Raw genomic sequence first — 25,645 nt, forward strand, 5'->3', positions numbered from 1 at the left:
ACTTCCTTTTAAAAGAGCTGTATTGCTGTATTAGTACTTGTTTGTTGGGATGTTTGTTTTTCCATTCCTTCCTTTTCACATCGCTGCAGTGTATCGCTGCTGTTACGCTTCGGGTAACGGGGTTGGCTTCTATTCTTCAGCGTCCTTTTGGAGAGAGCCGCAACAAAATCCACACAGGTCAAAGAGTAAATTGCCGTTCCCTGTGACAGTTTAGGGAAACCGCGATTATGCTTAAATTTTCCACGTCATAACCGCTCCATTATTTCCTTCTTATTCCCGCCCGTGCCCGAGAGGGAACTGGAGAACCAAGTGCAGGGAGGACCTACAAGTGATGCTGTGCAGAAGGCTCCTGGTTCTTACGGGCGGCGCTGGCGGCCGCGGTAGCGCAGGCCCGTGGCCGCGGAGGGTTCAGCGCCCGCGCCGTTTCCAAAAAGCCCGCGCAGGGCACGCTTGGCTCCGCGACATTCCGCCTTCCCCTCCTCCCGCGATTGTCTCTGCACAGCGGCTCCCTGCGCGCCGGGAGCGGGAGTTCTCCGTCCGATCCAGGCCCTCGATGAGAACGCGGTCCGGCAGAACAAGACCCAGGCTGCTCACAGCAAACACACGCCGAAACACACACGCATCCATACACAAACACAAGCGCCCTCGCCTTCCCTCCCCTCCCCCTTCTTTTTCCCCCTTCTCCCTCCGTCGGCACAGCCCGCGCAAAGTTTCAAGCTCTTTCTCGACCCTTTGGGTGGCTCTGAAAAGAGCCTTTGGGTTTCGCTTCTGGGCTCGGGACGCTTTCTCCGCCGGATCTATTTGCTCTTGGCTTTGTGGCTCTCAGTCTTCTTGGGCAGCAGCACGGCCTGGATGTTGGGCAGCACGCCGCCCTGCGCGATCGTCACCTTGCCCAGCAGCTTGTTGAGCTCCTCGTCGTTGCGGATGGCGAGCTGCAGGTGGCGGGGGATGATGCGCGTCTTCTTGTTGTCGCGGGCCGCGTTGCCCGCCAGCTCCAGGATCTCGGCCGTCAGGTACTCCAGCACGGCCGCCAGGTACACCGGGGCGCCGGCGCCCACGCGCTCCGCGTAGTTGCCCTTGCGCAGCAGCCGGTGCACGCGGCCCACGGGGAACTGCAGCCCGGCCCGCGACGAGCGCGACTTGGCCTTGGCGCGCGCCTTCCCGCCCTGCTTCCCGCGCCCGGACATCTTCTCTCGCTCGCTCTGCGAACAAAGGCTCCGCTCACACCGACAAACAGCAACGCGTCGCCGAGCCGGGCTCAGCCTTCCGCTTTTATACTCCCTGCTTTCGCGCGGCCGCCGCCTCCTGATTGGCCGAGGCGCCGATCGGGGCTCGCGAGGCCCAATGGCGCAGCGAATCTCACGCCGACCAATCGCGAGGGGCACAGCGCCGAGAGGCTCCGCCCGCGGTCTCCACCCGGCCAATGACGGAACGGAATACGCGGGGCTCGCCTCGAGGCCCCCCCTACCCGGAACCGTCGCTCCCGCCGCCGCCGCCGCCCGGAGCGCCGGGGCCGCGCTGCCCCGTCCCGCACCCTGTTGGCTCTCGCCCGCGCTTTATCATTCTTTTCAAGGTCGGCCGCCTGCACAGCGCGCGTTGGGAGGACCGAGTCGAAAAAATAAAGGGGAAGAGAGACAGGGACACTGCGGCCGCCTCCAGGAGCGGGAAAAGGGGGACAGCTGGAACAAGCCGAGACTGACAAGGGAGCAACGCCCTCCCCTATTTTTAGCAGCTTCTTCTTTTAACAGAGGCCCTCCATTTAAAACCCAAAATGCATCTAAATCGTCAATTACAAACCTTGAGTCCTAGCCATCTCCCCTTGTTTTACAACTGCTCAAAAACGTTTCCCTATAAATGTATCATCATAGAGAACTTAAAAGCTCTGAATGTTTTAAATTCCCGTGAAAAAATGATATTATTTTATATACGTCTTTATTTTTTTTTCTTTTAGGTAGAGATTTTCCAGTACTAATTTTCCCTCCTATATTTTGCATATTTATGTGACAGTTTATGATGATTAGATAAAAATACAAATACTCTCCAGGGAATTTTTGTCTTGGTTAGCCCTGCACAAATATATCCACTAAAACAAAAGTACAAATTTCCAATTTGAGGGATGAAGTAACTTAATAAGAAAGATGAAATTAAATGTTTACATAAAGTAAAAAGTACTTTTAAACTTTCTATAATTAATTACTCAGGTTAGAATTTTTCAGTTAGTAACAATATTGAGCCTTAGTGGTCTCGCAACGGCTTTTTAAAAAAAATAGTGCGCAGTAAGAACAAGGGCTGAAAAGGGGAGGCGGTATTTGCCGGAGGCGGGAACTTTAAAATTTGAATCCACCAATGAAACGCAGCACTTACCCGCCTGCCTATCAGAGACGGCACTAGTGCTATAAATACTGCCCGAAAACCGGCAAAGTAGTACTGTGTACGTATTCGGTTGCTGACTGTTTGCACTCGGAGCCATGGCGCGCACGAAGCAGACGGCGCGTAAGTCGACGGGCGGGAAGGCGCCCCGCAAGCAGCTGGCCACCAAGGCTGCCCGCAAGAGCGCGCCGGCCACGGGCGGCGTCAAGAAGCCGCACCGCTACCGGCCCGGCACGGTGGCGCTGCGCGAGATCCGGCGCTACCAGAAGTCCACGGAGCTGCTGATCCGCAAGCTGCCCTTCCAGCGCCTGGTGCGCGAGATCGCGCAGGACTTCAAGACCGACCTGCGCTTCCAGAGCTCGGCCGTCATGGCGCTGCAGGAGGCCAGCGAGGCCTACCTGGTGGGGCTCTTCGAGGACACCAACCTGTGCGCCATCCACGCCAAGCGCGTCACCATCATGCCCAAGGACATCCAGCTGGCGCGGCGCATCCGCGGCGAACGTGCATAAACCTTGAAAGACCATAACCATCTGTTTAAAAATTATTTCAACCACCCTAAAGGCTCTTTTAAGAGCCACCACATGCGCAATAAAAGAAGCTGTAACACTGCAATATTTGTGTTAAGTCTAAAATGGTTACAAACCTGGCAGTATATATATATATATATATGTGTATTCTAAGATCGCATTGAGAGTGTTGAAATTTATCTACTTTTACTGAATATGCCCTAAAAATGGTTGTGTTTTTCCGAGTCTGAGAACTGTGTCACAGTTGCTAAACTTGACAGAAGGATCGAAACGGTATTACAATCAGGCGAATTCTGGCGGGAAAATACTAGCCGTGGAACAAAAGGGAATATACTGACTTGTCAGTCTCGGCTTGTTCCAGCTGTCCCCCTTTTCCCGCTCCTGGAGGCGGCCGCAGTGTCCCTGTCTCTCTTCCCCTTTATTTTTTCGACTCGGTCCTCCCAACGCGCGCTGTGCAGGCGGCCGACCTTGAAAAGAATGATAAAGCGCGGGCGAGAGCCAACAGGGTGCGGGACGGGGCAGCGCGGCCCCGGCGCTCCGGGCGGCGGCGGCGGCGGGAGCGACGGTTCCGGGTAGGGGGGGCCTCGAGGCGAGCCCCGCGTATTCCGTTCCGTCATTGGCCGGGTGGAGACCGCGGGCGGAGCCTCTCGGCGCTGTGCCCCTCGCGATTGGTCGGCGTGAGATTCGCTGCGCCATTGGGCCTCGCGAGCCCCGATCGGCGCCTCGGCCAATCAGGAGGCGGCGGCCGCGCGAAAGCAGGGAGTATAAAAGCGGAAGGCTGAGCCCGGCTCGGCGACGTGTTGCTGTTTGTCGGTGTGAGCGGAGCCTTTGTTCGCAGAGCGAGCGAGAGAAGATGTCCGGGCGCGGGAAGCAGGGCGGGAAGGCGCGCGCCAAGGCCAAGTCGCGCTCGTCGCGGGCCGGGCTGCAGTTCCCCGTGGGCCGCGTGCACCGGCTGCTGCGCAAGGGCAACTACGCGGAGCGCGTGGGCGCCGGCGCCCCGGTGTACCTGGCGGCCGTGCTGGAGTACCTGACGGCCGAGATCCTGGAGCTGGCGGGCAACGCGGCCCGCGACAACAAGAAGACGCGCATCATCCCCCGCCACCTGCAGCTCGCCATCCGCAACGACGAGGAGCTCAACAAGCTGCTGGGCAAGGTGACGATCGCGCAGGGCGGCGTGCTGCCCAACATCCAGGCCGTGCTGCTGCCCAAGAAGACTGAGAGCCACAAAGCCAAGAGCAAATAGATCCGGCGGAGAAAGCGTCCCGAGCCCAGAAGCGAAACCCAAAGGCTCTTTTCAGAGCCACCCAAAGAATCGAGAAAGAGCTTGAAACTTTGCGCGGGCTGTGCCGACGGAGGGAGAAGGGGGAAAGAGAAGGGGGACGGGAGGGAAGGCGAGGGCGCTTGTGTTTGTGTATGAATGCGTGTGTTTCGGCGTGTGTTTCCTGTGAGCAGCCTGGGCCTTGTTCTGCCGGACCGCGTTCTCATCGAGGGCCGGGATCGGACGGAGAACTCCCGCTCCCGGCGCGCAGGGAGCCGCTGTGCAGAGACAATCGCGGGAGGAGGGGAAGGCGGAATGTCGCGGAGCCAAGCGTGCCCTGCGCGGGCTTTTTGGAAACGGCGCGGGCGCTGAACCCTCCGCGGCCACGGGCCTGCGCTACCGCGGCCGCCAGCGCCGCCCGTAAGAACCAGGAGCCTTCTGCACAGCATCACTTGTAGGTCCTCCCTGCACTTGGTTCTCCAGTTCCCTCTCGGGCACGGGCGGGAATAAGAAGGAAATAAATGGAGCGGTTATGACGTGGAAAATTTAAGCATAATCGCGGTTTCCCTAAACTGTCACAGGGAACGGCAATTTACTCTTTGACCTGTGTGGATTTTGTTGCGGCTCTCTCCAAAAGGACGCTGAAGAATAGAAGCCAACCCCGTTACCCGAAGCGTAACAGCAGCGATACACTGCAGCGATGTGAAAAGGAAGGAATGGAAAAACAAACATCCCAACAAACAAGTACTAATACAGCAATACAGCTCTTTTAAAAGGAAGTGGGCGGCTCTGAAAAGAGCCTTTGGGTTTTTTGTCACGGTGCTCCAACAGGAGCGGCAGAAGCGGCAGGGCTTTAGCCGCCGAAGCCGTAGAGGGTGCGGCCCTGGCGCTTGAGAGCGTAGACCACGTCCATGGCCGTGACCGTCTTCCTCTTGGCGTGCTCCGTGTAGGTGACGGCGTCGCGGATCACGTTCTCCAGGAACACCTTCAGCACGCCGCGCGTCTCCTCGTAGATGAGCCCCGAGATGCGCTTGACGCCGCCGCGCCGAGCCAGGCGGCGGATGGCCGGCTTGGTGATGCCCTGGATGTTGTCGCGCAGCACCTTGCGGTGGCGCTTGGCGCCGCCCTTGCCGAGCCCCTTGCCGCCCTTGCCCCGGCCGGACATGCTGCACCTCCTGAGACCCGCGACTGCTGCGATAAAATCACAAAAAAACCCGGGCACTGCTGCTGCTGCTAGCGCTCTGAGGCGGCCCCGCCCGCGGCTTGGTGTTTATGCGGTGTGGTCGGACCTGGTTGGGAGCAGGGGCGGCTCGGTGGGCGGGGCCGGGCTCCCTCCTCCCGCCCTGCCGCCGCTGGCGGCACCGCCCCGGGCCCGGCCGCCTCCTCCGCGCCTCCCCCGGACCGCTGCTCCCGGCTCCTTCCCCTCCGGCGGGGACGGCCCCGTATCTGTCTTTGAGGTTTTGGGCAGGTCCCCGAAGTGAAGTCCATCTCGCTTCGGTGTTTCCAGGCTCAGGTGGCTCGGAGGGTTTTAGGTCGCGCGGTTGGGCTGGGATTCAGGAGCTTTTGCCGATCCTGGAAACTGATTACCGTGTGTCGGACTGCAGTCTCCCAGTACTGTGTTCCCGAAAATACTGCTCCTTTTTCTAGCAGATGATGGAACAGTTAGAAACAAATACGTGTCTTCCTATTGTTGTAGCTCTTTCAGATTTTCAACGAATATTTTCTACCTTACTCTCTTTTTTTACTTACAGCACAACATATATTTTTTCACCTGTCAAATTTGAATATAAATACCCTATCATTTCTAAGTACTAATTTTTTCCAGGCATGGGCACGGATCTCATGATTTGATTTTCTCTTTGCTCCCTTCGTGAGTAGCACTAAATTCTCTTAATCTCTGGTTCTGATGCTGTGAACTGTATACTGGAACTTCTATGACAGCACTTTATAAAGAAATATTACCAGGTAGAGCATAAAGTGAAAATAATTTCCAGAAAAGTGTATGCCCATTTCACTAGTCTTTCTTAGATACTGGTTTGGGGCCTACTTTTGCACTGGCACCCTTTTAAACAACATTTCATATGAATATGCATATATATCCTAGAAAATGACTTAATCTATAAAGCCATAGGCTAAGCATGGGAAGTATTAATTAATCATGAAAATTCTGAAAGAACTTCCTGCAGTTTTTCTGAATTTTTTTCACCTGTTTAAGGTTTCCTAGATGTGGTTTGTTTGGGGAGAGGTCTTACGTTGTTCTGAGGGGTTTGGTGATGTTTGGTTTTTTGCTTTGATTTTTTTTTCCTTGGTTTGGTTTTTTATTTCAGAAAATCAGCGAGAAAATATTTTACGTGGAAGATATATTGATTTGTATGTTACAAATATTAAGTTGACTTCTTTGTATTTCCCAGTGAGGCACAGCACTGAACATGTGAAATGTGAGCATTTCAGCTGGAAATTGAATATCAAAATCACTCCTAGCCACAGGAAACTGCAGAAATTGTGATGAAATGGCTGCCCTGAGCTTTATATGCCCCTAAACATTTACAAATATGTAGAGCCTTATCAAGTTCACTGTATTTTTATTTAGCTTTTTTTTTTTTTTTTTTTTTTTTAGAATTCATTTTCACTCACTTATGAACCATCTGGTTATGGTCCCCCTTTTGGTTCACTTCAATGCACGCTGAAGAATCCACCTGATAATCTCATTTTATGTGCAAGGATTAAACTCTTCACAAAACTGCAAAGCATCCCTTGTAGGCCCGACTTTTTCCTGAATTTTAGTTGTTTACTCAAAATTCCAAGGGCTGAAGGATGGATGAAAGTTCTCCTGGAAGCTTTGCTTCATTCATCTGCAATTTACATGATTAGGTCAAAAATTAATCTTCCTCTTTTGGAAATGCTTGGTAAAGAGATTTTAATGCTGCAGCATTAAGACGAGAGGAGCATCAAACATAAAGGACAAATGAAAGTATTTTTTTAGAAGAATTTTTGGTTTTTTTAGTTTAATAGCAACTGAAAGGGGAGAGAAAGTTCTGTATGTTTTATCTTGCATGATGTATTTTGTGGAAACAGAAGCATTGATTTAATCAACTCTGAAAGAGGCAGGCAATGCAGAAAGGCCTGGAATGATGTTTAAAGTAACCCCCAGAATCTGGTCTCTTACAAAGGAATAGGAATTCAGGCAACTGCTATCGATGGGGTGGGGGAACTCCAGGTACTGCCTTTGCCATATGGAGGAAAAGAAAGAAAATCCATGTAGGTTAGACATTTCACAAACGTCCTTGACTTCTCTCACTACCACCATCTGAAAGTTTTCTCTGCTGGGGCCGTACCTGGTGTTTCCAAAGGGCGACCCCTGATCACTGCTGGTAGACAAAGTGGCCTCATCCACCTCCTACCCCCACAGTTCTGGGAAGAGCTCAAACAAGGTGCTCAGAAAACTACTGCAGATCACAGCATTCCTCATTTAACTTTGGGAGTCTGACCTTGGAAGTGGCTCTTTCTAGCCCATAATTACTACCACATCTGTACTGCTGAGCGAGCGTAACATTCCACTTGTCTTAATTTTTTTTTTTTTTTTGTACCAGCTCCAGCAGCAGATTTATGTCTAATGCTGTGTCTAACACAACTTGTATTCCACTTAAGAGGAAAAATAGCTTACAATCCATTGGTGTCTCTGCACGCAGAGGAAGAGGATTTCTGTCCTCTCAAGAGTATTAGTGGACAAAGGGTGAAACACATACAGCGTCATAGAATTCAAATTCCATCCGTATTTGAATGTTGTGAATTTGAATTTCTGTGGTTCAAAAATTGATTCGTTTCCTGAACATGAGGAATGTTCCATTGCACGAGGAAAAAAAAAAAAAAAAAAATTCCATGTCTTTGGAACGTGGAACACAGTGGAACACAGACACTGTCAATGTCCTGAAGTGTGTACCTCACCGTGAGCCTTGGCCTATACTCAGAAATTTTCAGATTGATACAATAAGATTGCTGCAGAATCAAGCCAAGAGCCTCACCATTGTGGAAGCCATAACTCTTGGTGAAGCCATAAAATTTAGTGAGGAAATCGAGTGCTGTTCGCTTAGGGATGGAGTAATGAAAATACCAAATGAACCCTTGCTACAGGATATTTTGACTTTACTAGTTATTCAGGAAAATAAATGTCAGTAAGCACAGAGGAAAATAATGGCAGCCTATCACTCTTGGAAGTGGACGGAGCAGGGATTAATTATTTGTTTAACATTAGAATACCCGTGCTAGGCATCTGCTTTGAAAATTTTCATTAAAACACTGAAAAACAAGCATTTTTTTCCTACTTACCCTATTCATCTTTGGAACAGAAGCAGGAGTAGATGTCCAATTTCTGTAAGCAGTCTGCATAAAGTTGAATTAATTAACAGCGTGGCTGGGATTTTGGTGCAGAACATGGACTCACTCGAGAATTTTTTTTTTTCCTCCTCTCTGTTATCCTTCTAAAACAATTCTTTGTAGAATCTCTGCATAGGCTTGGCTAACTGATAAACATGTTTATTCCCAAGAAGGAAAGCAACAATATTTTAGAAGAATATTTTGGTGTTTCCACTGATGTTTGCTGATTTTAAAATTATGGGAAGGTGAACGGAGTGATGTTACCCAAACACAACCTCTACGTGAAGAAATGATGTAGTACCAAAGCCTTGGGAAACCTTCCTGCTGTACATATGTAAATACACAAAGGTGCTGTGTTGGGCACACATTCCCTTTTTGGTTTTTTTTCTACAGTTGCTGAAAAAAATAAATTTTTGTCCACGCTGGCTGAGAAGTTAAAACCCACTTACTGGATTATGATACAAAATACATGGATGATTCTAGGCTGTTATGCTTGAATATCCAAAAGCACAACACAGAAAGAAGAATAAAAAGTCAGGGAAATTATCTCTGACTTGCATCAAGGCTCAGATCTGCCCTTCCTGTCTTGCAGCTTGTGGCCACTTTTGTTCATAATGGTTCATTTCCTATGAGCATCCACTGCCCCACGCCACCAATGTCTCATTTCTAGGTCTCTGACACTGGGTGGAGATGATCTCCGAGGCTATGAAACATCTTAGATGAAGTGAAAGATGAGCTTGACAGAGTGGAATCACATCTCTAAACACTTTTCAGTCGCTAAGTAAACCAATATACAATCGTGACTGTGGAAATAGAGAAAAAAACACTAATGTCCTGTTTATGTTTCCAGGAATCTCAGGATTCCTTTCTGCCATAAAGAAAGAGGAAGAAATAAAAGGTTTACAGAGTTTTTCAATGATTGTTAAACATTACAACATTTCACGTAGAAGCCAAGAAATTTGACAGAAAACTGCCACTAAATGTGAATATCTTAACACAAACAAACCACATAAGTACAAATATCAAGGGACCAGAGAACTGCAAATTTTAGCACTAGAGCCTCTGGATGTTTTGAACTTAGTTCTTGGCTGTGGGGTTCCTACTATTAGTTTAGAAAAAGAAATATTTTCACCATTCTGATAGCTTTGAGTAGTGTCTCAGAAGGCCTTTATCTTCCCCCACTACAGGAAATGAATATCGGATTAAACGGGCACTAAATGCATTTTCCCCTTTCTGTATCAAATCAAGAAACAATATGACATTCTGCAGGGTCACGCTGCAGTTCTGTTATGCTTCTCATTGCAGCCAGATCATCAAAAATGTGCATTTACCTTTGTTTTATAGGTTTACTAAGGGAGACCTCAGTAAGCTGTATTTTTTCAACATTTACCTTGAAGCAGAGGAAAAAAAAAGGTAATTCAAATCACAACAATAAATCCAATATTTCCTCTGAGTGTAGCAGTTTAGATTTTTCAATTAAACATGGATAATAAGGAAATAACATAACATTTCTCAAATTATTTAAGTCACTGTGCTTCTTCATTTTCACACTCTCAAACAGCAAGGACTTTACATTTTACGGACATTTTATTCATCCTTTCACACCTGCTTTTATCTCCAAATATAGCTGCTCACACATTTTTAGGAGCTGATGATAGCCCAGATATGGAGGGTACAGAACACAATACCATTGCAGGCAGACTGTTAACTCTTTGGTATTTGCATGAAAGCAACACTGCATAGAAAGCGAAGAAAAAGGGAAAAAAAAAAAAAAAAAAGAAAGAAAAAAAAGAGAATCCATTCATTGTTTGTAATACCGAGCTGCCACTTCCCGGGGTAGGAATCTTTTAGATAAGGTGTATGTTCCTCTCTCCTGAAAGCATCGAAATGGTGAATCACCAGATGGTGTTACCAAAGGTAAAAACTTTCACAGTCAGCATTCATTCAAACCGAGGAATCAGTTTTGCTTTAATTGTCCTAGCTCCTGAATATGCCCTCAAAAGACGAATTTTCAGGTTTAACTCCCCGTACAATTCAAAATTCCTTACACTTCCCATTCTGCTTCCCGATCAATTTTAATTAATTGCGAGGCAAAGACGAAGAGTTACGGCGTGCATTCACACTAAAAGCAGATACACTGTAATCGCACTAACCCTGATTTCCGAATTTAACAAGCAAAAAGCAACTTAGTTTAGGTTATATTGAAAGCGCACTGACAGGACCACCAGCCTTCAGAGTGGGCACCTCGGTGCTTTGTTGGCTGAAATGTCAAAGATTAAGGAAAGTAACATCGACTTTCACACAGGCTGCTAAAGCACAAACATCTGCCAAAAAGCCGTCCTTCGGGCTGCTGAGGGGACACGGAGTGGGGCGATTTGGGAGGGAAGCGGCTCAGCCCAGGGAGTCAGTTCTGCGGCAGCGGCCGGCACCACGGCGTGAAACTGTGTTACTTCCTCGGATTCAAGATCCATTTACTCGGAAACCAACCCTTCAAACCGCTCTTTTTTTTAACCTGCTCTATAGAGAACCTTCTAAAGAACAAGGTTCCGTGTCAGTTGCGCCCATTTAGCTCACGGTAAATTTTTAATTTAAAATATAAACCGAAGGTTTCTCGCTGCCGAGCTCTTTGCGGCCGCCCGCCGCTGAGTTTCAGCGGTCGCATTTCCCTCATTGACGCTCCTGCTGACGGGAAAATCTACTAACTTGTAGGACAGACTCCCCCTTTCCCTCCCGGAAAGAAGCGGGGTGCATCGGCGGTAAATTTCCTAAAGAAAAAGCTTTTTTTGGAGCTCGAAGAAACACAGCGGGCGCGGCGGCGGCCGGCGGAGCGGCGCGGCGAGCACCAATCAGCGCGCGCGGCGCTCTATAAAAGGCGGCGGCGGCGGCGGCGCTGCCATTGTCCGCCCGGAGCGAGCAGCAGCCGCCATGGCCGAGACCGCGCCCGTCGCCGCCCCCGATGTCGCCGCCGCCGCGCCGGCCCCGGCCAAAGCGCCGGCCGCCAAGAAGCCGAAGAAGGCGGCGAGCGGCGCCAAAGCCCGCAAGCCCGCGGGGCCCAGCGTCACCGAGCTGATCACCAAGGCCGTGTCCGCCTCCAAGGAGCGCAAGGGGCTCTCCCTCGCCGCGCTCAAGAAGGCGCTGGCCGCCGGCGGCTACGATGTGGAGAAGAGTAACAGCCGCATCAAGCTTGGCATCAAGAGCCTGGTTAGCAAGGGTGTCCTGGTGCAGACCAAGGGTACCGGCGCCTCCGGCTCTTTCCGCCTCAGCAAGAAGCCTGGAGACGCGAAGGAAAAGGCTCCCAAGAAAAAAAGCGGTGCAGCCAAGCCCAAGAAGCCGGCGGCTAAGAAGCCCGCCAGCGCCGCCAAGAAGCCGAAGAAGCCGGTGACGGCGAAAAAGAGCCCCAAGAAGGCGAAGAAGCCGGCGGCCGCAGCGGCCAAGAAAGCGGCCAAGAGCCCCAAGAAGGCGACAAAGGCTGCCAAGCCCAAAAAGGCGGCGGCAGCAGCCAAGAGCCCGGCCAAGGCGAAGGCGGTGAAGCCGAAGGCAGCCAAGCCCAAGGCGACCAAGCCGAAGGCGGCCAAGGCAAAGAAGGCGGCTCCCAAGAAAAAATAAAAGGTGCCGAAGAAACCCATCTGCCTTGCAGATAACCCAACGGCTCTTTTAAGAGCCACCCAAATTTTCATAAAAAGAGCTGAAACTCATTTCCTTTATTCCCCTTAGTGTAACGCGTAAGCAATTAACCTTTTCCTCCATTGCTGTCGCTTTTGAGTGATCCTGGTAACATTTTTGCGCTCTTGCTCTTTGTTGCAGAGCAGCCCCCAGCGGGACTCGCCGCGGCGCGTCTCGCTGAAAAAATAAATGTCCCCGTCCGTCGGTGCAAACACCTCCCTGTTCGCCGCAGGAAAATCGGTGCAAACCGGTTCTCGGGGCGCTCAGGGCAGCGCTCACGGCGTTTCGGCTCCTGGGAGGGGGAATGGGGCTGGGGCTGCTGCTGCTCGCCGCAGTTTCTCTCCTGCCAGCCGGGAGGCGGAGAACCGCGCAGTGAAGCGCCTCGCACCGCCCCCAGAGCCCGGCAGATTTCGAAAAGCCCGCGCTCCACAAAGATTGGCCGTCGCTCTTGGGTTTCTCTAGGGCCCAGCAATTTTCGGGTTAAAATAGGCGCGCTTCGCCTTTTCCTTTCCGATCGCTTGGGAGAAGAGGCTGACGAACTCCCTGGTAGATTTGTACGGTCAAGTCCCTCATCCCCTCGGGGTTTTTCTATTCCAGTCCAGTTTTGTGTCCAAGAAGTCGGAGGTTTCGAGCTGCCTTGGTGCTGCCGCCAGTCCTCCGGTGCTCCAGCTCTCGCTCATTGGAGATGCCGCGCTCGGTTCTTTGCCGGGTGTTCATTTTTGCACACTTCGAACCGTAAAAACTCGGTGTTTTCTGCAGATGTAACAACCTATGGCTCTGGTCGCTGGCAATTCTCCCGTCTTGGTTTAAAGGATGCAGTGCACACTTTTTTTACTCTGGTTGCTCTATGTAAAAGCGGCTTATTTTGAGTATGAGGCGATTATGGCCTGTGGGTAAAGATTTACTTTGTTTGCTCCAGCACAAAGCTCGAGCAAAGTTGATCTTTCACTTAAGAGAATTTTAATATTGTAAGAAACTGTTCCACAAAAAAAGAGAGTGTGTATGTGTGTAGGAATGCTGAATGCACTGTCTATATAAGCTCCAGTGGTTATACTGTCCACTATAGGAAAAAAAATTGCCATCAAACCAAAAATTCCTGTTAAAACTTGTCCAGCTGAGTTGAGCAGCATAGCAGAGATGCCTGCTGGAAAAGGAGAGTGCAATGGCGAAGAGCAAGAGTGGCCTGGGAAAACTACTGCGGGGATAAGTGTAATGTCATCTTTATGCAAATTGCACCACTGGCATATCAGTCAGCAACGCTGATTTATCGTTTCTCATCCACCTTTCCCCTCAGCTTGGGCACTGCTGGCCCTGTAGATGCCATCTCATCTCAGCCGTGGGAGAACTGCCCACAGCTCCACACAGATTCCCCCTCAGAAATAGCTGATGTTAAATGACCAAGTCACTGACACGGTGTCTGATCATTGTGTGTCCCTCAGGACCCCACACCACCTTCAACAGGCTTCTCTAGCAGGTTCCTATTCCAGACACAACAAAAGTTTTCCTAAGAAAAACTCAGGTGATACTCTTTTTCTCTCAAGGCTGAAACTTCCAGCTTACCTACTAGACGGAGGTTCAATTGTGTGATTTATGATTGCACAGAAGAGGGAACACACATCACACTTTTTTTTTTTTTTTTTTTAATATGGTCCCTAATTTCTTTTGTCAAACCTGTTAAGATGCCTCATGATACTGGCAAAAGGAAGAAAACATATGAGCTCTACTCAGTATTTTCTAAAGCGTGCCATGTGCTGGTGTTCAGTGTTTGGTCATACTTGGACAAAACCAAAAGGATATATTTTATGATTAAGTGCTAAGCTGCTCCAAAATTAGAATAAAGGCAAAAACAAAATAAAAAAAACCCTCGAGGGTTCATTATTGCAATTTATTACAAGAAAGACCTGCTTTCAATTGTTTTCACTTTGGTAGGGTCAGCTGATCATTTCACAGATGTACTTATGTGGTAAATGTTAATATCAAAAGGCTGCGATGTTCCAGTAATGGCAAATGAACAACTGAGTTAGATAAAGGTCTACATATATCAGAACTGACACAGGAACCTGTGAAGAATTCTGTTTCAGTTACTCCCCCCCAGAATAATAAATTGTTTTCTACTGATGAACTTTTTCTATGATGAGGTTACAGGATTTTTCTTCAGCATTAGTCACCACAAAGCCCAAATTTTCTGTCAGGTTACCACAAAATGAGGTAAATGTCAAACATAGGTTTCTTCATGTCTTCATTCTCTCTTAGTGGATTATGTTATTCCCCTTCTTTTTGTGAATCTCTGTATCTTTTATGGTAGTTGTTGTCAGGCGAAAGAGCTAATTCTACATGGCTCATCATGTCTTTGAAAAACAATAAAAAAGTTTTCCTTAGGGACTCAATGTTTAAAAACATCAAAGGTGAAGTTTTATTGGAAGTGAAACTATTCTACTAATTTAATAAGAAATCTTCTGTGTTTGATAGAGGAAATCAGAAGCTGGACTTTCATAAAAAGCAAACCCTGTTAGCTGAGGCACAAAGATGTTTAGGATTTGTGCTGAAAACAGTGTTGATAAGACAGCGGTGCTTTGGTTATTGCTGAGCAGTGCTCACACAGATCCAAGGCCTTTCCTGCTTTTCACACCACCTCACCCTTGAGGAGTCTGGGAATGCACAGGGAGGTAGGACAGCTGATCTCAATTGACTAAAGGAATATTCCAAATCATACAGTTCCATGCACAGCAGGTAAAATAGGGGGGAAGAAGAAGGGAGGAGAGTATTCCAGTGATGGCTCTTATCTTCCCAAGTCACCATTACCCATGACAGAGCCCTGCTCTCCTGGAGGTGGCTGAACACCTGCCCACTCATGGGAAGCAACACATTAATTCTTTCTTTCCTTTGTTTGCATGAATGGCTTTTGGTTCACCAATTAAATTGTCTTCATCTCAAGCCACAAAATTTTTTTTTCACTTTTCTGATTTTCTCCCCCACCTCTGGGAGTGAGTGCTTAGGGAGCAGCTGCACAGTGCTTAGTTGCTGGCTGGGGTTAAACCATAACAGCTAAATAAAGCAGAGAAAAGTCCTTGCAATCATTCTGGGCCAAATAAATTATAATCTGTAATTTATGTACATTTCAAGATTAAGTTTACAGGTTCTCAAAAAAAGGGTGCTCAGTGGTGAAATACTTACAAGGTATGGGCAGGAAGCTGGGGGAGGCCAGTGTGGAGTCTGGACAAGTGCTCCACAAATAGCATTAATGCCAGACCTGTTCTCTCCTGCTTGCATGTCAGTACAGATTTGAAACAGCTTGAATTTGGGTACAGATCCACTTTTCAAGTAGGCACCTTTGACACAATAAGATTACACATCAGAGTTTTCCTTCCTCGAGTTTCTGTTTTCCTATCTAGGTCACAATGCTCCCAGTGTACTACTGCTGGACACTGGAGGGTTATCAAATACTTTTTTTCTGTGGGAATTTGAGACCTCTCCTTTACAAGACATGTTGTCAAAGCATAATGAAGTCATCAGTGTGACTCCTCCTGGGATCCACATTCACGCTCCGTACTCAATTTTGGACCATTGTTTCTAGATTTGGAGTTATGCCGCATCCTGACTTTGATTTTGTGCATGGTATTTTGTTGATCTCTTTGCATTTCCATTGCCATATGAGATTTGTTCATCAGTCCAGCATGAACTGCTGAGACATCAGTGAAACCTCACTGACTGCAGCATTCTTCTTTCAATGATTTCAGGATTGGGCTGCCAGCAGCTGTGGAAAAATTGAGATGTAAAAAATAATAATAGGGTTATGGCTTACATCAAACATGGAAACCTGATCTAGTAAAAGAAGTCCCTATCTACAGCACAGAGGTGTGAGATGACAGCCAAGAGCCAAGGGCTGTAGCTCACTGCCTATGGCCTGCGCTGTACCTCCTGTGTTATCTGTGCACAGAGATCTGATGCATTGTTGATGTCAAGAGAGAACAACTGGGGGAGCTCCTGTGCGGATAGGAAGGTCATGCCTTGCCTTGGAAGAAGAGCACAAATGGAACAAAGTCATGACTTGAACTTTGAAGAACACACAGTCAAAAAAGTAACTTTTGCCTGATAAAGTCGGTTATATATTATATTGCACAGTAATGCACACACAATAATTTTATGAAGTATGTGCTACTCCACATATATGACTATATCACTCAATTCTCTGCCTAGACCATGCCACACATAAGAGAGAGACTGAGATGAGGTTATGCTTTATACAAGGAGGGTAGGAATGAAACCTGTTTAGGTGGAAGACAAAAATACCTTGGGGACAGTCAACAGCCTACTGCCCTCTTCCTCCTCCTGGCTGAGCAGGCCTTCTTGGTCAGCTTCTTCTTCTTCTTCTTCAGATGATGATGATGATAAAGATATCTGGGTTAAAACATTATTGTTCTTCTGGGAGCTCTGTTGTAGTGCATTTAGCACTGACAGTTCTGAATTTGTAGCTCTGTCGCTTCAATAAACTACACTATTCTCCAGTTCGTGATTACAGAAATTCTTCATGACTGCAACCAGATCTATAAAGCTGAATTTTTAAACTGGGCTCTTTGTGAATCTGTGTTCATGCTTCTTACTTGACAGTACCAGGGTTACAGTGCTGAATTTGTGGAAATCAAAATTTAAGGCCAGCTGCAGCCAACCTCTCTGATCTAAAGGCCAGCTGGAATGCAAGGTTGTTCCTTTTCTGCCGAGTTTATATACTATTTATGCAGCACAGAGGTTAGTCTATGATCTTTGAATGTCTCTTCCAATGGAAATAATTCAGTGGATCTTAAGCTATTGTTTAATTTTATGAAACAGGCTTCACAGAGCATTTATTTGATGTGTAATTTAGAATCAGCTGTGAGCAAAGAAGAGCAGGAACTCAGCTCAAAACTTGCTCCTCTATTAATTGCTAGGTTCTGTCATGAGTAAAAATGTAAGGCTGTGAACAAGCATGTATCTATTATTAAAAAAACAAAAACAAAAACAAAAAAACCAAAAAAAACTAAACCAAAAAAATCCCTTCCCAAATGGTTTCTGATGTTTTGCAAAGCAAACAGACAGCAAGAGACAACGGAAACTATTATCTGTAGTCACAGATCTTTGGGCAGAAGGAGCTCATTATGGAGCAGGATTCATATTATGAGTCTTTATCTTCATTTTATTCCATTAGGAAAAAAACCAAACCAAACCAAACCAAACCAAACCAACAAACAAACCAAAAACCCCAAAAAACACCCCAACAAACAAACACACACACATACACGCGCACACACACACACAAAAAAACCAACCACAACAAAAAAACCCAAAAACCCACACACAAAACCCTCCTCCACCCCCCCCCAAAAAAAAAACCAACCCAAAAAAACGCCAAAAGAAAGGAAAGCTCACCTTTAGAGAACTAAACAAGTTCTTAGGTATGTGATTTGTCCAGCATTTTGTGACAGCCTCATGGCAGGCGTGTGCAAGCGGCAAAAACTCCTAGGGAAAACCTGTGCTAGAGTCAGTCCCTGAAGTCTGAGCATACTGAAGACCTGGATTTTCATAGCAGAGTTAAGTTCAGGCAGTTCTGCAGCAGTAGTGCTGAGCTGCCCTGTTGGTAACAGCCTGGGCACTTGCCTGTGTACTCAGAGAGTGAAAAAGCTGCTGCATTAGGACACCGCATATCGTTACCAGGGCAGGACATCCCAACTTCCAAAATCTCCTGGAGGTGACAGAAGAGCTGACTACAGAATTCCAGTTTCTCCTGATGCCTGCATCTCCTGCAGCAATCCTGAAATCCTGTCCCTGAAATTCCCTCCCTGAAAGGAGCAAACTAATCAAGATAACACCATGACCTGAGCTGTGGCATCCTCGCTGCATTCCAGAAAGCATCTCCAGAGCCCAGGTGAGAATACTGTTAAGTTCCTTGTGGAACAGAGCCTTTGCTAGAGATTTGAAATTTTAGGATGTCTCTTTCAGAGTTTTGGTATTTGGTCTTGCCACATTTGGGTTCGCTTTGGGGCCATGCTGAGAAGATGGTGCCTGAACATGTGAAAGATCCTATTATTTTCATTTGTCACCAAGGGAGGGGCCACTGAACAGTGAGATCTCTGCTAATAGATGCAACATCTTTATCTGTGGTCCGTGGGAAGATAGATTGATTGTTGTCCAATGTTTTTGTTGTAACTTCACAAAAACACAAATTACATGAAGCTGCCCAGCCTGTAAGAAAAAGAAAACATTTTCAGTCAAGTAGAAAAAGTCCATGAGAGGGCAGCAAACACTCAATACAGGAAACTTTATATTGTCCTTCCAGATAATTTTTAAGTCAAAAACGACCTACTGAATAATTTTTTGCTAAAACCTCCTTGATATCTACAGCAAAACCTCAGAATATTTTCCTCCACGAAAAAAAGCAAACAAAGAATTAATAAATATGCAAGAAGCGCAAACCCACCCTTCTTTTAAAGTATTTAATTTTTCAATTGCTCTAAAAGTGGCCATCCTCTCGTATAAATCACCAGTGCAATGGAAAATACTGCAAAAATATTCACTCAAAATACTACTTTTACCTTAAAAAAAAAAGCATGTAAAATCTCGGTTAACATACCTGTACTGCTAAATTCACCCTCAGATAACTTTCAGATACGGTGAGAAATGAAAATGTGAAAAAAACCCAGCAAAAAACAAACCCAGTGATGACGGGGGGGTGGGGGGGTGGGGAGGGTGTAGAATTTCTAAGAAACACAGAATTAATGGAAAGATTATCCATTAAAAGAAACAAACAAGCAAACAAAAAGTCCAGTAACTGTACACAGAGAAGCCACACAAGAGAAGAATCCATACAAGTAGGCGAAACTGAAATACATGAGACATACAACTTTAAAAAAACACAAATCGGCCCGTAATTTAAGTGAATTAGTAAGTGGGGAAGTTTATGAAAGAGTTTTGCTTCTAAAGGATCACGATAAATCAAATCTTAAAAAACCCACATAAATTATTACAAGAAACAGACACATTGTCTTTGCTACCTGAAACACAAGAAACGCACCGAAAAGCGACGGAAGCACCGAACTCATCGTGCCCCGGGGAAGGGAAATTCACCCGAACCCGGGAATTTTCTGCTCTCGGGGAGGCGGCGGGAGCCAGGCACAAGCCCCGCCCCCTTTTCTTTGCAGTCCTCAACCAGGTCGGACCACAGCATATAAAATCCGCACCGCGGGCGGGGCTGGCTCAGAGCAGCAGCAGGAGCTGGGAGGGCAGTGTTAGTGATTTTATCGCATCAGTCGCGGGTCTCAGGAGGTGCAGCATGTCCGGCCGGGGCAAGGGCGGCAAGGGGCTCGGCAAGGGCGGCGCCAAGCGCCACCGCAAGGTGCTGCGCGACAACATCCAGGGCATCACCAAGCCGGCCATCCGCCGCCTGGCTCGGCGCGGCGGCGTCAAGCGCATCTCGGGGCTCATCTACGAGGAGACGCGCGGCGTGCTGAAGGTGTTCCTGGAGAACGTGATCCGCGACGCCGTCACCTACACGGAGCACGCCAAGAGGAAGACGGTCACGGCCATGGACGTGGTCTACGCTCTCAAGCGCCAGGGCCGCACCCTCTACGGCTTCGGCGGCTAAAGCCCTGCCGCTCCTGTTGAACCACCGCGACATAAACCCAAAGGCTCTTTTCAGAGCCGCACACTTTACCTGAAAGAGAGCTGTGTCACAATGTCACGAATCAATTAGAACAGAGGCGATACTGTTTCAAAAAGTCACTAAAACGCTTCAAGAAATGCTACCTAAGGCTTTACGAGTGCTTTTGAATCTGTAACTCCGCTGTTAACAAAGAGTTTCTCTTTGCTTTACGAGGTCGGGTTTTTTTTTTTGTGTGTGTGTGTTCCAAATGTTCTTGAAAATCAGATCTAATGCTTTGTAATAAAGAGGATTGTTACCAATGTAAACAATGTTAAATATTATGCTATGTCTTGCTTTGTAATTTTGGTCTAAATGAGTATAAAGAAATTTCTACGATATTTTCGACTACGGTAAAATCGGCAAGTCGCTGTGAGATAAATGTTTTTCTTTTACATTATCCCACCTGTAATTTCCTTGTCTAAAACTTAAATAAAGAATGAAAAAAGTCTCATACGGTTTTCTAGTTATCACTGGGGGTTGGTGAGGAGAGGTGGGGAGGGGGAAGATCTAGGAGGGGTCTGGACAATAAATGTAAATTAAGAACCTAGAAGTACGTGTTTAAACATGTTTCAGAAGAAGCCTTGTGTTAACATTTTTCTCATTCTCACATATTACGATCACTCCAGCCTGCGCCTCACTTCAAGAATATTTTAGTTGTACTTCAAAATCAAAAGGAAAAAACCGATTTCAACTCCATGTAAAATTCTGAAAAGTTTTTCGGCATTCACAAACAATGATATAAAAAATACTTGTGTTCATGTCTGGTTTTCTCACACCTTCATGAATAGGGAAAATGTAAAAAGGAGACTTCTACTATATTCCTTTACAGTTAATTTCACGGGGGAAAAAAAAAAAAAAAAAGTTAAAGGCCTAGGTAGTATTATCCCGATGTTGCCTGATGATATGTAAAGCTTCTCATTCAGAATGTTTTAGTGAAATTAAGACACGAATAATGTTAAAATAGTAGTTTAAAGATTATCCTAATCGCTACAGCTTGTTACGTACTTATCCGCGCTACGAATTTGTGTTATTTGTTTTCTTGTGTTACTGTTTTAAGGTACCTGCCCACTATTCTGGTAAGGAGCTCTGTACTGCCTTGAAAGAACCTTTTCCTTCTTCGGAAACCAGCCAATCATTTAAAATATGCAAACGAACACTAAACAAAGACATAAAGAAAGAAAAAAGCAAAGTGCAAGTAATTGCTCAATTCTAGCCCCTACGCTGTTTCCAGCCGGTCGGGACAGCGGCGGAGATGCGGGGCGGGAGAAGCCGCCGGGATCCGAACCCTGCCCGTAACCGCGGGCCGGCATCCCACGGCAGCCAATGAGATGGCGGCTCTTGACGACCAATCAGAAACGCGGCAGCTCTATAAAAAGCGGTGTTGCCGCCACGGCTGGACTCAGTTCCTCCGGTGCTCGGGCCCGTGCTGGTGTTGCCTGTGAGCGATGGCGCGCACCAAGCAGACGGCGCGTAAGTCGACGGGCGGGAAGGCGCCCCGCAAGCAGCTGGCCACCAAGGCTGCCCGCAAGAGCGCGCCGGCCACGGGCGGCGTCAAGAAGCCGCACCGCTACCGGCCCGGCACGGTGGCGCTGCGCGAGATCCGGCGCTACCAGAAGTCCACGGAGCTGCTGATCCGCAAGCTGCCCTTCCAGCGCCTGGTGCGCGAGATCGCGCAGGACTTCAAGACCGACCTGCGCTTCCAGAGCTCGGCCGTCATGGCGCTGCAGGAGGCCAGCGAGGCCTACCTGGTGGGGCTCTTCGAGGACACCAACCTGTGCGCCATCCACGCCAAGCGCGTCACCATCATGCCCAAGGACATCCAGCTGGCGCGGCGTATCCGCGGCGAGCGCGCCTAAATCTCCTGCCGCAGCCCACGTAGACCCAAAGGCTCTTTTAAGAGCCACTACATCAGCAATAAAAGAGCTGTGATGCTGCTAAAAATTACCCCTGAAATCTACCCCGCAGTGCGCTGCCGAAATTGCTTTAAAAACAGTCGAGAGGGGAAGGAGAGAAATTGGATGGGAGAAATGTAAACTAAGGACTGTGACAACTAGTTTACCCATTAGATTGGGGGAGGGGGGTGGTGATTAGGGAGCCTCAGGCAGGTTGGCGGGGTTAACATCCCTGTGGCTGGCAGAAGTGATACAGCTTTGAGGAGAAAAGTGGGGGTGGTGAGGCTGACGGGGACACTTCTGGGTCTGGAAATCTGCTCTTTAAACCCTGGTCTGCTGGTTCGAGGCAAGAGCAGAAACTTCCTGTGTTACAGTCAAATGTAGCTAACAGAGATTGCCATAAGGAGGTCTGCCACCTTGCTCCAACAATTTTTAACATGAAGAACAAGAATATCCATATCAATAAATCCGTTTTGATTTTCTCAGTTTTGATATATATTGTTATATCTGGTGTCAAACCTATGGCCAACCATGCTGATGGCACAGGGTGTGTGAGGCTTCTTGCAGCACAGAAAAGTAACTGAAGAGTCCAAGAAACTGATTCAACACATTTTATAAAAGTAGTGGAGCGAAAATTTATGTATTCTTGCACTAATGAGAGAAAAAGTACTTGTCTTTGAACTTGCATTTCTCCAGTAGGGATCACCGTATCTGATACATGCTAAGTTGTCAGTTCTGCAGGCAGTTCTTTTGGATTCTTCGTGGGTTTCTAAAAGGACAGATTTATACATCTGCAGTTTTCAGCCTTCTAAGAAACTCATCTTTGAATTCTTACTTTGAGACAAGGTCATTCTAACAAGGGTCTGAGAATCAAAACAAGAAGCTAATTAAACCTCAGATTCATTAGAAGGCGATGTTTCTCGAGTCATTTTTGGAACCATCTCTCTTCTCTCCATCTGCAAAAATTCACACCTGGTACTTGGGACACCGCAGTCCTGAGGACTGGGGAATGCTGGAAGGCTGCTGTTGGAAGCCAGAGTGGCCATCTGTTGTCAGCAGAGGCTTCTGGGCACTGTGTGCCTCCTTAGAGATGCTGTGCTACAGAGCCCATCTGTCAGAGACAGCCTGTTGGGCAAGATGAATCAGGGAATCCTTATAAATATGATTGCTTAGCAAAAGATTCTGAAAATATGAAACCTATAATCGGAATAGAAATGAGAGCTTACTTTGAGTTGTAGGATACTGAGTCTTAGTTACCATATAACCTGAAAACAATGGCCTAGCTAGCTGAAGGAGAATCCCTTTGGATTGAACAATACCTTTCTGCTGGCTAAGGGATCCAAAGGTCAATGTAGCAGAACAGAGAAGTCTAAGGAGTAGTTTTTAGAGTTTAAAATATGGTAACATAGAAATTCTTATAGGCTGTATGTAGATTCTATAGGATTTTGTGTCTTGTGTTGGTTGGTCACTGTAAATCAGAATATTCATCACAAAAGGAGATATAATGTATTGTAACAAGGACCTAGTGTTCCTTTTCCCTCTACTCTTACCTCTCCTCCTCTTCCCCCTACTCTTGCTCTCTTCCCCCTGCCCTTTGCTCTCTGGCTCCCTTCTCTCTCAGCTCTCACCCTGTTGTTCTTTCTCCCTCTCTCTTTGGGACTCCCCTCCAGCCCAAGCTGGTGGCTAAGGCAAGGCCCTTTTACCCATGACCCTTGCAATAAACCCACATGTTCTGGAATATCTCAGGTCAACAGAAGTCCTTGTCCCAGCTGTCCACTGATGATCCTGTAACAGCACTTTGGTGGTTGGGAAAAGAAAATAGATTCACTGAGTGTTCAAATCAGACAAGATAAAGTTTGCTCTTTTTTAGGGGGAGGTGCCTTTTTTCTTTTTTATTTTGTCCCTTCTTTTGTCCTACCCCTACATAAAGCCCCCTGAATGAATTTATTGATCATCATGAGCTGATTTGGGAAAAAGGTTGGAATGGATGGAGAATTGTACATTGGTGCATGACAAAGATTTCCAATTGTCTTGATTAAGAAGCACGATAAGGAATTTTTAATGAACAGCCTGGAGAGAGAAGGAAATATTTCAGTGGGCCATAAAAGTCCCATGTTCTTTTAAAACAAGGAAAAAAGGAATAGACAGAAGGATTACCTCAGTCTTTCTTTCTTCCTACTGCTTCAGATGTAACAGAGCGTATATAACACTAACTAGGAAAAAGAAAGAAAGAAACTCAGTATCATTTCTAACAACTAGCACCATTTCAATTCTGTAAGATCCTACCCAGTCCCTTGTAGCAATTTTAATGCATATCCCTAATATACAGCCTGAGAACGCAGAGAAGACATTAACAACTCACCAGTCATCATGAATAATTTCCTCATTCACTTTTGAGAGCAGATTCCAAAGACCTGTATCACGGCAGGAGTTTTGCAGAGCCTGGGTGTGTGCAAAAAACAGCAACTGTTGCCCTTTTATTGACAATTGTAACACTTCTAAGGTTTTAGCTCTTTTAAGCTTTGCTAACCTCCAATTTGAGCCTAGTTACAAAGTTTTAGTCAATAATGAATTGCAAGTTTGTAGCAACAAGTAGTATCACCATGGGGGCTATTGAAGTCTAGGCATATTGTTAATTTTAAAATATAATAATACAGTTCCTTTTAAATTACACTTAGGCACAGTCTCTTCACTCTTCCAGTATGAGCACTGTCACTGTATAAATTCTCACCCTTACTCTGCAAGTAGTGATGTACAAATGAAAGAATAAAATATAATAATAGAACCATTTCAACTAAATGAGACTTGGAGTGATAATCGAGTGCCAGCTGTGGAACAGTTTCTGTTGTTTAATACACCATATGATATTGGAATCACAGAAAAAACATCCCAGATGGTGCTGAGGCAGAGAGGAGTGAGAAAGAGATGGATGGATCTAAAAAGAATTAAAATTTGTGAATGGATAAAGAGCATATGAAGGTGTGTATACAGATATAAAACATGTACATATTTGCTTTTATATGTACTTTCATACCTACATCACTATGCTATGAATATTTCTTGTACATACCATGTTGCCTCATGTGTATTGGTTCAGAAAAGTACCATATGAAACCTCTTGTAGGGCTCCCCACACACTGTATTCAAATACTTGAATTTTAATTTAATTTAGTGTCACATCTACAGAAGGGTTTTGGACAGGTTGGAGTCCACTATCAAGGACAGAGGAGAAGATGCTGTAAGCAAAGGAGCAAAATCAGTAGAAATCTCAGTGCTTTACCTGTGAATTTGTAGAAAACTTGACTTCTCTAAAATACTAAAACAGTGACAGTTTCTAAGACGTGGCACAATCAAAAATTGAACTAAAGGCCAACTGTAATTTCCTGACTGCAAAGTTTTATTGAGTGAACTAAATTGTGCTAGATGTTAGCCTTTCATCTCCCCCTGCATCGTCCTCTACTGACTCAGTTTTCCTGTCATCAAACACAAAAGACTTGTCTTAAACTCTCAAAACAGTATAAGGCTATTTCCTACGGGTCTCCCATTGCCTAAATCTGCCAAGCCTTGATAGCTGCTTTATTTTCCTTAGGGGATGTGGTCCTAAACAGATGCCATAAAACAACCACTGGATTCTCTTTGCTTTTCCAGGTTGTTCTCGCTCATCTTCTCCAGCCTGTCCTCAGACAAAACCACCCTGCCACCACACAAACAACCCCAACCAACCAAACAAAAAAACCTCACCAAAACATACTAAATGTTTTTTTAATTCCTCAATTTTTAATCCTATCATGAAGGTTTTAATCTTAGCACTTTTATTTTAGTCGTGTGATAGAGGCAGGGCTCTGAGATACCCAGTTTTAATTTCAAAAGTACATATAAAGGCAACTAT

The 25,645-nt window shown here is 46.6% G+C and overlaps 7 protein-coding genes across 7 annotated transcripts; 5 read left to right on the forward strand and 2 right to left on the reverse strand.

Annotated features, from left to right (window-relative positions):
- Positions 1-760: 760 nt before the first annotated feature.
- Positions 761-1,257, reverse strand: LOC136361741 (histone H2A type 2-C). The gene has a single exon (XM_066319872.1). The coding sequence runs from the start codon at positions 1,185-1,187 to the stop codon at positions 798-800; it is 390 nt and encodes a 129-aa protein (XP_066175969.1). The 5' UTR covers positions 1,188-1,257; the 3' UTR covers positions 761-797.
- Positions 1,258-2,239: 982 nt separating this feature from the next.
- On the forward strand, positions 2,240-2,976 carry LOC136360943 (histone H3). Its single transcript, XM_066318534.1, has one exon. The coding sequence runs from the start codon at positions 2,469-2,471 to the stop codon at positions 2,877-2,879; it is 411 nt and encodes a 136-aa protein (XP_066174631.1). The 5' UTR covers positions 2,240-2,468; the 3' UTR covers positions 2,880-2,976.
- Positions 2,977-3,227: 251 nt separating this feature from the next.
- LOC136361743 (histone H2A type 2-C) lies at positions 3,228-4,177 on the forward strand. The gene has a single exon (XM_066319874.1). It carries the CDS (start codon positions 3,751-3,753, stop codon positions 4,138-4,140), a length of 390 nt encoding a protein of 129 aa, XP_066175971.1. The 5' UTR covers positions 3,228-3,750; the 3' UTR covers positions 4,141-4,177.
- Positions 4,178-4,971: 794 nt separating this feature from the next.
- Positions 4,972-5,366, reverse strand: LOC136360944 (histone H4). Its single transcript, XM_066318535.1, has one exon. The coding sequence runs from the start codon at positions 5,318-5,320 to the stop codon at positions 5,009-5,011; it is 312 nt and encodes a 103-aa protein (XP_066174632.1). The 5' UTR covers positions 5,321-5,366; the 3' UTR covers positions 4,972-5,008.
- A 5,435-nt stretch (positions 5,367-10,801) lies between these two features.
- LOC136361742 (histone H1.03) lies at positions 10,802-12,621 on the forward strand. Its single transcript, XM_066319873.1, has one exon. The coding sequence runs from the start codon at positions 11,455-11,457 to the stop codon at positions 12,133-12,135; it is 681 nt and encodes a 226-aa protein (XP_066175970.1). The 5' UTR covers positions 10,802-11,454; the 3' UTR covers positions 12,136-12,621.
- A 6,789-nt stretch (positions 12,622-19,410) lies between these two features.
- LOC136360945 (histone H4) lies at positions 19,411-20,313 on the forward strand. Its single transcript, XM_066318536.1, has one exon. It carries the CDS (start codon positions 19,496-19,498, stop codon positions 19,805-19,807), a length of 312 nt encoding a protein of 103 aa, XP_066174633.1. The 5' UTR covers positions 19,411-19,495; the 3' UTR covers positions 19,808-20,313.
- A 969-nt stretch (positions 20,314-21,282) lies between these two features.
- LOC136360946 (histone H3) lies at positions 21,283-21,798 on the forward strand. Its single transcript, XM_066318537.1, has one exon. It carries the CDS (start codon positions 21,310-21,312, stop codon positions 21,718-21,720), a length of 411 nt encoding a protein of 136 aa, XP_066174634.1. The 5' UTR covers positions 21,283-21,309; the 3' UTR covers positions 21,721-21,798.
- The last annotated feature ends 3,847 nt before the right edge of the window (positions 21,799-25,645 follow it).

This window comes from Sylvia atricapilla, chromosome 5, assembly GCF_009819655.1.
Source record: "Sylvia atricapilla isolate bSylAtr1 chromosome 5, bSylAtr1.pri, whole genome shotgun sequence".
NCBI lineage: Eukaryota > Metazoa > Chordata > Aves > Passeriformes > Sylviidae > Sylvia > Sylvia atricapilla.